This window comes from Sus scrofa, chromosome 13 (assembly GCF_054392235.1).
Source record: "Sus scrofa isolate SSC_HxYL_T2T_F1_AM1 chromosome 13, Sscrofa_HxYL_maternal_Yorkshire_Landrace_v2.0, whole genome shotgun sequence".
Taxonomy (NCBI): Eukaryota; Metazoa; Chordata; class Mammalia; order Artiodactyla; family Suidae; genus Sus; species Sus scrofa.
The window spans coordinates 84814539-84829544 of record NC_139395.1 but is presented as its reverse complement, the minus strand read 5'-3'; the positions used below and the strand labels follow the sequence as shown (position 1 = coordinate 84829544).

The 15006-nt window shown below is 40.7% G+C and overlaps 1 protein-coding gene across 11 annotated transcripts in view; it reads right to left on the bottom strand.

Annotated features, from left to right (window-relative positions):
* The window catches only part of GRIP2 (glutamate receptor interacting protein 2), a 146268-nt gene that overhangs the window by 48827 nt on the left and 82435 nt on the right, over window positions 1–15006 (bottom strand). For 5 of the 11 annotated variants that reach the window (XM_013982003.3, XM_013982004.3, XM_021069370.2 and 2 more), the window contains one exon: window positions 14192–14297. In XM_013982003.3, coding sequence (XP_013837457.3) covers window positions 14192–14297 — 106 coding nt within the window. Of the gene's footprint in view, window positions 1–12263; window positions 12435–12937; window positions 14587–14830; window positions 14915–15006 lie in introns of those variants that run through there. The other 6 variants (XR_014823870.1, XR_014823871.1, XR_002337661.2 and 3 more) reach the window with 3 other exon arrangements.

Genomic DNA, 15006 nt, shown 5'->3' with positions numbered 1-15006 from the left:
ACAAGCTCTGTGATCCATGCCAACAATCAATCAGGGGACCGCAGAAGCAGAGCATGTTGCACAGCCAGCCAAAGGAAACAAGAGGGTCCCGCTGGTGAAGGTTTTTATAGCACTACAGGGAGCACTCTACCGTCAGCCTGGTAGGGTAAGGGACTGCTGGAATGGGGCAGGCCTTACAGCTACAGACAAAGTCTTTTTACCAACAGTTAGAGAGCAGCCCCTGCCCCTGGGGCTACAGAGAACACCCCCCAGGCTCGACAAACAAAGGGAGTGACTACAGAGAGGCACCTGCCGCACTCCCACCCAGCTCCAGAGAGCAGTCCCTCGAACCTCCCTGACAAAGACAGGGACAACTACTGACACTGCCAATCATAGGAAACTGTCCTGAGAGCTACCTGGAAGCAGGAGGAGTCACAGGAGCCAGTGATGATGCCCCACCTCCTGCCATGAAAGCAATCCTGTTAACTGTGAACCACTACCAACATTCACACAGACCCCATCCCCAACAGCCACCTGGCTTCAGGGAAGGTAGTGTAACACCACTGCTCCCATTCCATGCTCTAGGTACACATGAGCCACTAAAACCCCTGCGAACTTCAAGACAAGGCACCAACTGCAGCATCCACATACCTGTCATCAAGGGACAATAAATATATAAAGCCAGACATTATGAGATGACAAAGAAATAACCTTCAGACAAAGGAACAAGACAAAAACACACAAAAACAATGGAAAGAAGAGGAAATAGATAATCTATCTGAAAAAGAATTCAGAGTGATGATAGTAAAGATGATCCAGAACCTTGGGAAAAAAATGTAGACACAGAGAAGTTCGGAAAAATGTTTAACAAAGTGCTAGAGGACATAGAGAACAAGCAAACTAAGATGGATAGCACAATATCTGAAATGAACACACTAGAAGGAATCAACAGCAGAATAATAGAGGTGGAAGAATGAATAAGTATGTGGAAGACAGAGTAGTAGAGATCAATGCCACAGAAAAAAAAGAAAGAAAATAATGAAAAGAACTGAGGAGAGTCTAAGAGATCTTTGGGATAAAACTAAATGTATCAACATTTGCATCACAGGGGTTCCAGAAGGAGAAGAGAGAGAAAAAGGGCCAGAGAAAATATTCGAAGAGATTGTAGCTGAGAATTTCCCTGATAGGGGAAAGGAGGCAACTCAAGTTGAGGAAGCACAGAGAATCCCACAGAGGATAAACCCAAAGAGAAACACATTGAGACACATACTAATCAAACTGAAAAATTAAACATGAAGAAAAGATATTAAAAGCAACAAGAGAAAAGAAACAAATACAAAAGAACCCCCATAAGGATATGAGCACAGATCTGATCTTTCAGCACAGACTCTGCAAGCTAGAAGGAAGTAGCAAGATGTATCTAAGGTGCTGAAGGGGAGGAACCTAGAATCAAGAATACAGCAGGGATCTCATTCAGATTTGAGGGAGAGATCAAATACTTTTCAGACAAGCAAAAGCTAAAAGAATGCAGCACCTCCAAAACAGCTCTACAGCAACTAAATGAGCTTCTCTAAGCAGAAAAGAAGAAGCCAAAACTAGAAAGTTTCAAAAGAGAAAACTCATTGGTAAAGACAAAGATAATATAAAGGATGGGGTGCTTGGGGTTAACAGATGCACACTATTGCCTTTGGAATGGATTAGCAATGAGATCCTGCTGCATAGCACTGAGAACTATCTCCAGTCAATTATGGTGGAACATGATAATGTAAGAAAAAAGAATGTATATATGTATGTGTAACTGGGTCACTATGCTTGTACAGTAGAAAATTGACAGAACACTGTAAACCAGCTATAATGGAAAAAAATAAAAATCATTAAAAAAGATAATATAAAGGTAGAAAATCACTCATTGACAAAAATAATACCAAAACTAGCAGCCATGAGAAGAGGAGAAGACAAATGCAGAACATTGAAAATGTACTTGAAAGTAAGAGAATTGCAACCCAAGACAATTCTGTACCCACAGTGATGGTCACATCCAAATCTAATGGGAACCACAAATGAAAAACTGTAATAGACACACACATAAAAAAGAAAAAAACAATCCAAACACAACACGAAAGATAGTCAGCAAATCACAAAAGAAGGGGAAAAAAGACCCAAAGTAACAATTCAAAGCAATTAACAAAATGGCAATAAATACACACTTATCCATAATTGCACTGAATGTAAATGGATTAAATGCTCCAACTAAAAGACAAAGACTGGCTGAGTGGATACAAAAACAAGACCCATATATATGCTGTTTACGAGACCCACCTCAGCCCCAAGGACACAAACAGACTGAAAGTGAGAGGATGGAAGAAGATATTACATGCAAATGTAAATCAAAGCAAAGCAGGAGTAGCAATACAAAATGACATTAAAATAAAGAAAATCACAAGAGACAAAGAAGGACACTACATAATATAATCAAAGGATCAATCCAAGAAGAAGACATAACAGTTGTAAATATATATGAACTTAACATAGAAGCACCTCAATATATAAAGCAACTGCTGAAAGCCATAGAAAGAGAAATCGACAACAGCATAATAATAGTGGAGGTCTTTAACACTTCACTGACATCAAGAGACAGAGTATCCAGACAGAGAATCAACAAGGAAACACACAGGTCTTAAACGATACTCTAGACTAGACAGATTTAACTGATATTTATAGAACTTTCCATCCCCAAGTAGCAGAATATACATTCTTCTCAAGTGTACATGGAACATTCTCCAGGATAGATCACATCTTGGGCCACAGATCAGCCCATAAATTTAAGATTGAAATTATCCCATCCATTTTCACCGACCGTAATACTATGAGACTCAAAATCAACCACAAGAAAAAAACCCACAAACTCCTGGAAGGGAAACAATATGCTACTGAACAACCAATGGATCATTAAAGAAATCAAAGAGGAAATCAAATGATGCTTAGAGACAAATAACAATGAAGATATAACAACCCAAAATTTAAGGGACACAGAAAAAGCAGTTATAAGAAGTAAGTTTATAGCAATACAGTTTTACCTCAAGAAAGGAGAAAAAGTTCAAATAAACAACCTAACCTTATACCTAAAACAATTAGAGAGGGAAAAACAGACAAAGGCCAAAATTAGCAGAAGGAAAGAAATCATAAAGATCAGAGCAGAAATAAGAGACATAGAAATAAGAGACATAGAAAACAATAAATAAGATCAACGAAATCAAAAGTTGCTTCTTTGAAAAAAATCAACAAAATTGATAAACCTTTGGCCAGAGTCATCAAGAAAAAAAGGGACAGGGCTCAAATCAATAAAGTTAGAAATGGAAGGAGAAATTACAACTGACTCCACAGAAATACAAAGGATCATAAGATACAACTATAAGCACTATATGCCAATAAAACAGACAACCTAGAAGAAATGGACAGATTATTACAAAGGTAAAACCTACCAAGACTAAACCAGGAAGAAATTGAAAATATGAACAGTCCAATCACAATACCAAAATTGAAAATATGATTAAAATCTTCCAAAAAAACAAAAGCCCAAAACCAGACAAGGACACCAAAAAAAAAAGAATTACAGACCATTTATTGAGGAGACTATCAATTACAGACCAGTATCACTGATGAACATAGATGCAAAAATCCTCAACAAAAATGGTGCTGGGCAAGCTGGAAAGCTACATGTAAAGAATGAAAGTAGAACAGTATCGAATACCAAATACAAAAATAAACTCAAAATGGATTAAAGACCTAAATATGAGGAAAACACAAGCAGAACACTCTTTGACATAAATCACAGCAACATCATGTTTGATCCTCCTCCTAGAACAATGAGAATAAAGACACAAATAAACCAATGGGACCTGGGGAAGGGTGGGGAAACAAAATAGCAGCTGTTGAGAAAGAGGTTCAACTCCGTGAAGATTTGGCCACATTAGTGGCAGCAAGTTGGTTTGGGGCAACGGCTGCTGTCAGGGCAGGCTTCCAGTGAGATGGAGTATGAAACAGTTCCAGCCACGCCCAGTTGGTGAGTTGGAGTCAGTGCTGGTGGCCAGGAGCTCTTATGATAGCATTTAGGAGATGCTAAAGGGCTTTTCCAGACCAGTCAAGGTTCCACTCATGCAGAGCAGTCTGTGTCTTACACGTACACCCAGAGCTGCTGGAATGACCTAGCAATTGGCTAGGTGTGCCTAGAACTACAGAAGGTGTATACTGGGCCAGAAGCAGGCCTTCTCTCTTCCTGTAGACTTACAAGGAGCTGACGACAAAGGCCAGCCAACAGAGCTGAGACTAGACGGGATTAAGATAGTGGAATAGAATGACTGGAACTCAACTTCTCTCCTAAAAACAACAAAATTACAACCAAATGCTAAGCAATCTTCAACTACATGGACTGGAAACTTTCAAGTAGATATCCTACTCCAGAAGACAAAGAGAAGGCCACATAGGATGTAGGAGGGGCAATTATATGATATAAGGAACCCCATACCTCCCGGGTGGGAAGCCCCACAACTGGAAAGTAACTGCTCACAAAGACTCACCTACAGGAGTAAGAGTTCTGAGCCCCACGTCAAGTCCCCACACCTGGGGATCTGGCATTGGGTGAAAGAGCCCCCGAAGCATCTGGCACTGAAGGGCAGCAGGGCTTGTCTGCAGGACCTCCATGGGACTGGGGGAAACAGAAACCCCATTCTTGAAAGGGACACACAGACTTTCACGTGCACTGGGTCCCAGGCAAAGCAAAGTCTCCATAGGAATCTGGGTCAGACATGACTGCAGTTCTTGGAAGACCTCCAGGGGAAATGGGGTGAATGTGGCTTGTTGTGGAGGAAGGGCATTGGAAGAAAAGCTCTTGGGAATATTCATCAGTGTGCATTTCTCAGAGGTGGTCATTTTAGGAAAATCTGGCCCCACCCATCAGTGCTGAGAACCCCCAGGCCAAACAACAATCCAGGTGGGATCACAGCCCCGGCCATCAGTAAACAGGCTGCCTAAAGTCCCCTCAGGCACACAGCTGCCTCTAATCTCACACAGAGACAAAGCCCCACCCACCAGAGGGGTTAGAATCAGCTCCACCTACCAGTGGGCAGGCATCAGTCCCTCCAATCAGGAAGCCTACAGCAAGCCCCCATACCAACTTCAGCCACAAGGGGAGCAGACACCAGAAGTAAGAGAGGCTACAACTCTATTATCTATAAAAAGGTCACTACGAAAAACCTATAAATATGAAAAGACAGAGAACTATAACTCAGATAAGGGAGAAAGAAAAAACCCAGAAAAACAGCTAAGTGATGAGGAGATTCTCAGCATCCAGGAAAAAGACTTTAGACTGTTGTTGATGAAGATGATGCAAGATATTGGAAATAAACTGGAAGCAAAGATGGATAATTTACAGGAAACACTGAAGAAAGAAATCAAGATATAAAACTTAAGCAAGAAGAGATGCAAAATACAATAACTGAAATAAAAAATTCATTAGAGGCAGCCAAGAGCAGAATACAGGAGGCAGAAGAATGAATAAGCGAGGTGGAGGACAGATTAGTGGAAATTACGGATGCAGAACAGAAAAGAGAAAAAAGATTGAAATGAAGAGAGTCTCAGAGAACTCTGGGACAACGTTAAATGCACCAACATCCATATTATAAGGGTGCCAGAAGGAGAAGGGAGAGAGAGAAAAGGACAGAAAAAATATTCTTAAATATAATAGTCGAAAACTTCCCTAACATGGGAAAGGAACCACTCACTCAAATCCAGGAAGCACAACGAGTACCATATAAAATAAACCCAAGGAGGAACACCCTGAGACACACAGTAATCAAATTGATGAAAATTTAAGACAAAGAGAAAATAATGAAAGCAGCTAGGGAAAAGAAACAAATAATATACATAAGAACCCCGATAAGGTTATTGGCAGATTTTTCAGCAGAATCTCTGCAGGCCAGAAGGGAGTGGCATTATAAACTTAACATGATGAAAGGGAAAAAACCTCCAACCAAGATTACTTTACCCAGCAAGGTTCTCATTCATATTTGAAGGAGATATCAAAAGCTTTACAGATAAGCAAAAGCTAAGAGAATTCAGCACCAGTAAACCAATTTTACAACAAATACTAAAGGAACTTCTCTAGGCAGAAAAGGCCACAACCAGAAACAAAAATACCGCAAATGACAAGGCTCACCAGTAAAGGTACATATACAGTAAAGATACAAAATCATCCATGCACAATTATGTCACTAAATTTTGAAATCATGAGGAGAGGAGGGTACAAAAGGAGGACACTGGAGATGCACTTGCAATTAAGAGACCAACAACTTAAAACCCTCCCAAATATATATAGACTCTTATATCAAAACTTCAGAATAACTGCAAATCAAAAATCTACAATTGATACACAAACAAATTGAAAAATCAACTCAAATACAACACTAAAGATGAAATCAACTCAAATACAACACTAAAGATAGTCATCAAACCAGAAGAGGAGAGAACAAGAAGGGAAGAAAAAAGAGCAACAAAAACAAACCCAAAAGCAACTAATAAAATGGCAATAAGAACATACATATCAATAATTACCTTAAATATTAATGGACTAAGCACTCCAACCAAAAGACGGTGACTGGCTGAATGGATACAAAAACAAGATCCATATATATGCTCTCTTCAAAAGACCCACTTCACTTTTAGGGACACATACAAATTGAAAGTGAGAGGATGGAAGAAAATAGGCCATGCAAATGGGAATCAAAAGACAGCTGGAGTAGCAATACTCATAATAGACAAAATAGACTTTAAAATGAAGAATATTTTAAGGGACAAGGACAGTCACTACATAATGATCAAAGGATCAATCCAAGAAGATATAACAATTTTAAATATATATGCACCCAACATAGGTTCACCACAATTTATAAGGCAACTGCTAACAACCTTAAAAGGACCAATCGACAATAACACAGTAATAGTGGGGGACTTTAACACCCCACTTACAGCAGTGGACAGATCAACCAGACATAAAATCAATAAGGAAACACAGGCCCAGAATGAAGCATTAGACCAGATAGACTTCACAGATATTTATAGGACATTCCATCCAAAAGCAACAGAATACACATTCTTCTCAAGTGCATATGGAACATTCTCTAAGATTGACCGCATCCTGGGCTACAAATCAAACCTCGGTAATTTGAAGAAAACTGAAATCATATCAAGCATCTTTTCCAACCACAACACTGTACGAATGGAAATCAACAAGAAAAAAACTGCAGAAAAACACAAACACGTAGAGACTAAACAACATGCTATTAAACAACCAATGGATCACTGAATAAATCAAAGGGGAAATTTAAAAATGCCTAGAAGCAAATGACAACAAAGATACGACACTCCAAAACCTATGGGATGCAGCAAAAACAGTTCTAAGGGAAAAGTTTACAGCAATACAAGCCTACCTCAGGAAACAAGAAAAAGCTCAAATAAAAAAGCTAACTTTACAATTAAAGCAGCTAGAGAGAGAAGAACAGACAAGACCCAAAGTTAGCAGAAGGAAAGAAATCATAAAGATCAGAGCAAAAGTCAGTGAAACAGAAATGAAGAGAATCATAGAAAAGATCAATGACATGAAAAGCTGGTTCTTTGAAAAGATTAACAAAACTGATAAACCCTTAGCTAGACTTATCAAGGAAAAAAGAGAGAGGACTCAAATCAATAAAATCAGAAATGAAAAAGAAGTAACAATGGACACCACAGAAATACAAAGGATCATAAGAGACTACTATATGCAACTATAAGCCAATAAAACAGAAAACCTAGAAGAAATGGACAAATTCTTAGAAAAGTACAATCTGCCAAGACTAAACCAAGATGAAATAGAAAAGATGAATGGACCAATGACAAGAACTGAAATTGAAACTGTGATTTAAATACTTCCAACACACAAAAGTCCAGGACCAGATGGCTTCACAGGCAAATTCTATCAAACATTTAGAGAAGAGATAGCGCCTATCCTTCTGAAACTATTTCAAAAAATTGCAGAGGAAGGGACACTCCCAAACTCATTCTATGCAGCCACCATCACCCTGATACCCAAACCAGATAAAGATACCACAAACAAAGAAAATTACAGGCCAATTTCATTGATGAACATCGATGCAAAAATCCTCAACAAAATACTAGCAAAACGCATCCAACAATACATTAAAAGGATTGTACATCATGATCAAGTGGGATTTATCCCAGGGATGCAAGGGTTCTCCAATATCCGCAAACCCATCAGTGTGATACACCACATTAACAAACTGAAGAATAAAAACCGTATGATCCTCTCAATAGATGCAGAAAAAGCCTTTGACAAAATCCAACACCCATTTCTGATAAAAACCCTTCAGAAAGTGGGCATAGAGGGACCCTACCTCAACATAATTAAGGCCATATATGACAAACCCACAGCTAACATCATTCTCAATGGTGAAAAGCTGAAAGAATTCCCACTGAGATCAGGAACAAGACAAGGATGTCCCCTCTCACCACTACTATTCAACATAGTTTTGGAAGTCCTAGCTGCAGCAATCAGAGAAGTAAAAGAAATAAAAGAATCCAACTTGGAAAGGAAGAAGTAAAACTATCACTATTTGCAGATGACATGATACTATACCTAGAGAATCCTAAAGACTCTACCAGAAAACTGTTAGAGCTCATCCATGAATTTGGCAAAGTTGCAGGATACAAAATTAACACACAGAAATTTACTGCATTTCTATATACTACAATGAAAGATCAGAAAAGGAAATTAGGAAAGCAATCCCATTTACCATCACATCCAAAAGAATAAAATACCTAGGAGTAAACCTACCTAAAGAGACAAAAGACCTGTACTCTGAAAACTATAAGACACTGATGAAAGAAATCAAAGGTGACAGGAATAGATGGAAAGACATAACATGCTCTTGCACTGGAAGAGTCAATATTATCAAAATGACTATACTACCCAAGGCAATCTACAGATTCAATGCAATCCCTATCAAATTACCAAGGACATTTTTCAAAGAACTCAAACAAAAGATTTTTAAAGTTTGTTTGAAAGCACAAAAGACCCAGAATAGCCAGACATCCTGAAAAAGAAAAATGGAGCTGGAGGAATCAGGCTCCCGGACTTCAAACTATACCACAAAGCAACAATCCTGAAAACCATATAGTACCTGCACAAAGACAGAAATAGAGATCAGTGGAACAGGATAGAAAGCCCAGAATTAAACCCACACACCTACTGCCAACTCATCTATGACAAAGGAGGCAAGAATATGCAATGGAGAAAGGACAGCTTGTTCAATAAGTGGTGCTGGGAAGACTGGACAGCCACATGGAAAAGAATGAATTTAGAATACTCCCTAACACCATACACAAAAATAAACTCAAAATGGATTAAAGACCTAGATAGAAGACCAGACACTTTAAACTCTTAGAGGAATACATAGGTCAAACACTCTCCGACATAAACCACAGCAACATCTTCTCAGATCCACCTCTTAGAGTAATGACAGTAAAAACAGAAATAAACAAATGGGACCTAATTAACTTCAAAGTTTCTGCACAGCAAAGGAAACCCTAAACAAAATGAAAAGACACCCCATAGAATGGGAGAAAATCTTTGCAAATTTATCAAATGATGAGGTATTAATCTCCAAAATTTATAAACCACCTCCTATCACTCAATACCAAAAAAACAAACAACTCCATCAAAAAATGGGCAGAAGATCTAAACACACAGTTCTCCAAACAGAAGACATACAGATGGCCTTTTGGTTTTTTAACACATTAAAAGATGTTCAACATCACTTATCATTAGAGAAATGCAAATCAAAACCACTCTGAGGTACCACCTTACACCAGCCAGAATGGCCATCATCCAAAAGTCGACAAACAATAAGTGCTAGAGAGGGTGTGGAGAAAAAGGAACCCTAGTACACTGTTGGTGGGATTGTAAATTGGTGCAACCACTGTGGAAAGCAGTATGGAGATGCCTCAGAAAACTAAACATAGAACTATCATTTGATCCAGCAATCCCACTCCTGGGCATTTACCCAGAGAAAACCATGACTCAAAAAGACACATGTCCCCCAATGTTCACTGCAGCACTATTTGCAATAGCCAAGACATGGAAACAACCTAAATGTCCATCAACAGAGGAGTGGATCAAGAAGAAGTGGTACATATACACAATGGAATATTACTTAGCCAATAAAAAGAATGAAATACTGGCATTTTTAGCAACATGGATGGACCTAGAAATTATCATGCTGAGTAAAGTCAGTCAGTCAATGAGACATCAACATCAAATGCTTTCACTGACATGTGGAATCTGAAAAAAGGACAGACTGAACTTCTTTGCAGAACAGATACTGACTCACAGACTTTGAAAAACATATGGTTTCCAAGGGAGACAGGTTGGGGGATAGGGGAATGCACTGGGGGTCGTGGGATGGAAATGCTATAAGATTGGGTTGTGATGATCATTGTACAACTATAAATATAATAAATTCATTGAGTAATATAAACAATTATAAAAATAAAATAAACCAATGGGACCTAATTAAACTCAAAAGCTTTTGCACAGCAAAGGAAACCATTAAAAAAATGAAAAGACGGAGTTCCCGTCGTGGCACAGTAGTTAACAAATCTGACTAGGAACCATGAGGTTGCGGGTTCGGTCCCTGCCCTTGCTCAGTGGGTTAACGATCCGGCGTTGCTGTGAGCTGTGGTGTAGGTTGCAGACGCGGCTCAGATCCCGCGTTGCTGTGGCTCTGGCGTAGGCCGGTGGCTACAGCTCTGATTCAACCCCTAGCCTGGGAACCTCCATATGCCGTGAGAGCAGCCCAAGAAATAGCAACAACAGCAACAACAACAACAACAACAAAAAGACAAAAGACAAAAAAAAAAAAAATGAAAAGACAACCTACATAATGGGAGAAATCATTGAAAATGATGCAACAGACAAGGGCCTAATCTCCAAGATATACAAACAACTCATGCAAGTCAACAACCACAACAAAAAAACCAATTGAAAAGTGTGCAGAAGACTTAAATAGACATTTCTCCAAAGAAGACATACAGATGGCCAAGAGGCACATGAAAAAATGTTCAACATCATTAATTATTAGAGAAATGGAAATCAAAACTACAGTGTGGTACCACCTCACACCAGTCAGAATGGCCATCAGTAACAAGTCAAAAATAACAAATACTGGAGAGGGTGTGGAGAAAAGGGTACACTCCTTCACTGTTGGTGGAAACGTAAATTGGTATAACTACTATGGAAAACAGTATGAAGGTGCCTTAGAAAACTAAATATGGAACTACCATATGACCCAGCAATCTCACTCCTGGGCATATATCCAGACAAAACTTTTATTGAAAAAGATACATGCACCCCTATGTTCACTGCAGCACTATTCACAATAGCCAAGACATGGAAACAACCTAAATATCCATCAACAGATGAATGAATTAAGAAGGTTGTGGTACATATATACAATGGAATACTACTCAGCCATAAAAAGACAAACTAATGCCATTTGCAGCAACATGGATGGAATAAGAAAGTCTCATACTAAGTGAAGTAAGCCAAAAAGAAAAAGACAAATACCATGTGATATAACTTATTTGTGGAATCTAAAACATGGATCAGGAGTTCCCATCATGGCACAGCAGAAATGAATCTGACTTGGAACAATGAGGTTGCGGGTTCAATCCCCGGCCTTGCTCAGTGGGCTAAGGATTCAGTGTTGCCGTGAGCTGTGGTGTGGGTCACAGATGTGGCTCGGATCCCACATTGCTGTGGCTGCGGTGTAGACCAGCAGCTGCAGCTCTGATTTGACCCCTAGCCTGGGAACCTCCATATGCCATGGGTCCGGCCCTAAAAAGCAAAATAAATAAATAAATAAATAGATTAAAATAAAATAAGGAACAGATGATCCTATCTAAAAACACAGAAACAGATCATGGCCAAGGAGAGCAGACCTGGGGTTCCCGAGGGGAAAGGGACGGAGTGAGATGGATGGAATTGGCATTTGGGGGTTTTTTGGATACAAACTGTTATATTTGGAACAGATGGGTAATGGGACCCTACTGTACAGCACCAGAAAATGTGTGTGATCGGGTTACTTTGCTGTACAACAGAACTTGAAGAAATACTATAAATCAACTATACTTAAATAAAAATAATAATAAAAAGAAACAATCACCAAGAAGTTATGCCAATCATGATTTATTTTTTATTTTTTTATTTTGCTTTTTAGGGTCACACCATTTGCTGAATGACATATGGAAGTTCCCAGGCTAGGGGTCAAATAGGAGCTACAGCCGCTGGCCTATGCCACAGCCACAGCAACACCAGATCCGAGCCACTTCTGTGGCCCACACCACAGCTCACAGCAACACCAGACCCTCAACCCACTGAGTGAGGCCAGGGATCGAACCCACATCCTTAAGGATCCTAGTTGGGTTCGTTAACCACGGAGCCACAAAGGGAACTCTGCAATCACAAATTTATATACAACTAACAACATAACCTCAAAGGATAGAAAACAAAAATTGACAGAGTATCAAAGAGAAATTGACAGGCTCCCAACTATGACAGAAATTTTATCATACTGCTAAAAAAAAAAAGTGTATAAAATTTAGTAAAGATACAATTTGAACAACTTTATTTAACATTCTTGGGAGTTCCCACTGTGGCACAGTGGAAACAAATCTGACTAGTATCCATGAGGATGCGGGTTCAACCCCTTGCCTCGCTCAATGGATTGGGGATCTGGTGTTGCCGCAAGCTGTGGTGTTCGGATCTTGTGTTGCTATGGTCGTGTCGTAGGCCAGCAGCTGTAGCTCTAATTCTGCCCCTAGCCTGGGTACTTCCACATGCAAAAGGTACAGCCCTAAAGAGAAAAAACAAACAAACAAAAATTCTTGATCTATATAGAACCCTTCATCCAACAAAAGGAAATTCACACTTTTTTGCAAGTGTGCATGAAACATTTACAAAAGCCATTCACATCCTTGACCACAGAGAAAGTCTTCACAAACTCCAAAGAATTAATATCAAATTGAACACATTTTCACAACCCAATACGAATTGGTTTTAAAATGTGGATTAAAAAAATAAAACCAAAAATGCAGTTCAAAACCAAAACTCCACTTCTGTATAATTAAAGAATTTCAGTAACAACCACAATAGAAAATTTTTAAATATCTGGAATTAAAGAGATCATAAAAGCACCACAAATTAAAACTTGGGGGATGCAGTCAAGTAAATGCTTACAGGTAAATCCATAGCTTTAAATGTGTTATGTTAGAAAACAAGAAAGAGTGAAAATTAAGGAGCTAAGAAACCAGGAAAAATATCAGGACTTGAATAAAGCAGCAGGTAGGGACTATTAAAGCTAAACATAAAAATAAGTTAGAAAACAACAAAACCAAAACCTGGTTCATTGTTGAGCCAGTTAATTGGCAAGACTGATGGGGGTGGGGGGGAAGGCTGAGCCTGACCAACAATTTTCAAATGAAAATGAATCAAAAGCACAGATAAAGAGAAGTGTAAATTACTGATCTCAAAGTATGAAGCAACTTGAGAAGTGATTCAGGGAGACCCTCCCTAGGTCTCCCCAGGCAGCCTGCTCCACCTGTGGGCAATGCTGACCTCACACAAAGCTGCACTCACCTTTCGGCTTCTCTGGCCCCTCAGCTCCCATGTTGCCACTGATGCTGACATCCACAAACTTCCACCAGGGATGCTCACAACCCTTTCCCTGTACTGCACATGCACACACAGCCACCAACACCGCCCCTACGCATCCAAATGTGCACACTCAGATACACGTGTTGCCAAAACACTCAGCATGAGGGAGTGTGCTCACATGCGTGCATGCACCCATACTCCCAGTGCATACGCAGTGATGCCAAGCATGCTCACATGTACACATTCCCTCACGTGCCACACCACAGTGCTCTCAGTCACACTTGGAAGGTCTACGCACATGTGAAGACACCTTTACAGAGGGTGCCAGTGACTATACACGTAGGTGTGACATACGAGCACAATCCCATCAATGCGCTTGCTGCCCACGGGCATACACACCAGTGCGTCCAAACACGAGTGCCCCACATAGGCCTGGGGTCGTGGCCGTACCTCCAGCTCCCTCAGCAGCTCTGACTGACCACATGACTCCAGGTCTTCAAGGGCTTCCCCGAACATGCGCCAGAAGCCCTCCTCACGGGCAGGGCCAGGGGCTGGGCTGTAACGTAGGAACCAGAGAGCGTCAACTCCCGGCGGACAGGAGGGCGAGCAGGCAGGCCAGGGCCTGAGGAATCTTCCGGGCTCGGGGCCCTGCGTTGGGCTCAAAGGGCCATAGGGTGGGCAGGCAGGCAAGCAGGCTGGCATCCTCGGTGGCAGTGCTGGGGCCCAGGGGCAGTGGTTGGTGACACAAAATGGGGGGAAGATGCAGTTAGGGGCAACCAGGACTGTCGGTGGCCAGTTAGAACAGGGGCAGATGAGACGGGGTGGAGAGCGGTGACACAGGACGCCTGGGAAGAGAGACAGACGGACAGACAGACGGAGAGACAGACAGACAGAGAGGAGATCCATGGTGCAGCTGCAGAGGACAGCCCCCAGCCTCACCCAGACACATGACATCGCACAACAGTGATGGGGACAGAGCAGGAGCCAGCAAGGACACAGACGGATGGAGAAGATGGAGAAGTTTGGGCTGGGGAAGGGGCCGGGCCACCCCATAACTTCCATCACAGGATGTCTGTCCCCTTACCAGCTCTAAAATCGAGCCTCATCAGAATGGCAATAAGCCACATTTTTGCACCTCACAGTTCACCAAGTCCTGGCTGTTATCAAGTATACCTGTGGTGTGCAAGGCACTTTTTTAGAAAAGTACACAGGCTTTCCTCTACCACAGGGATGATGGTGCAAAATAGGTGTCTCCTTCCCTTCCC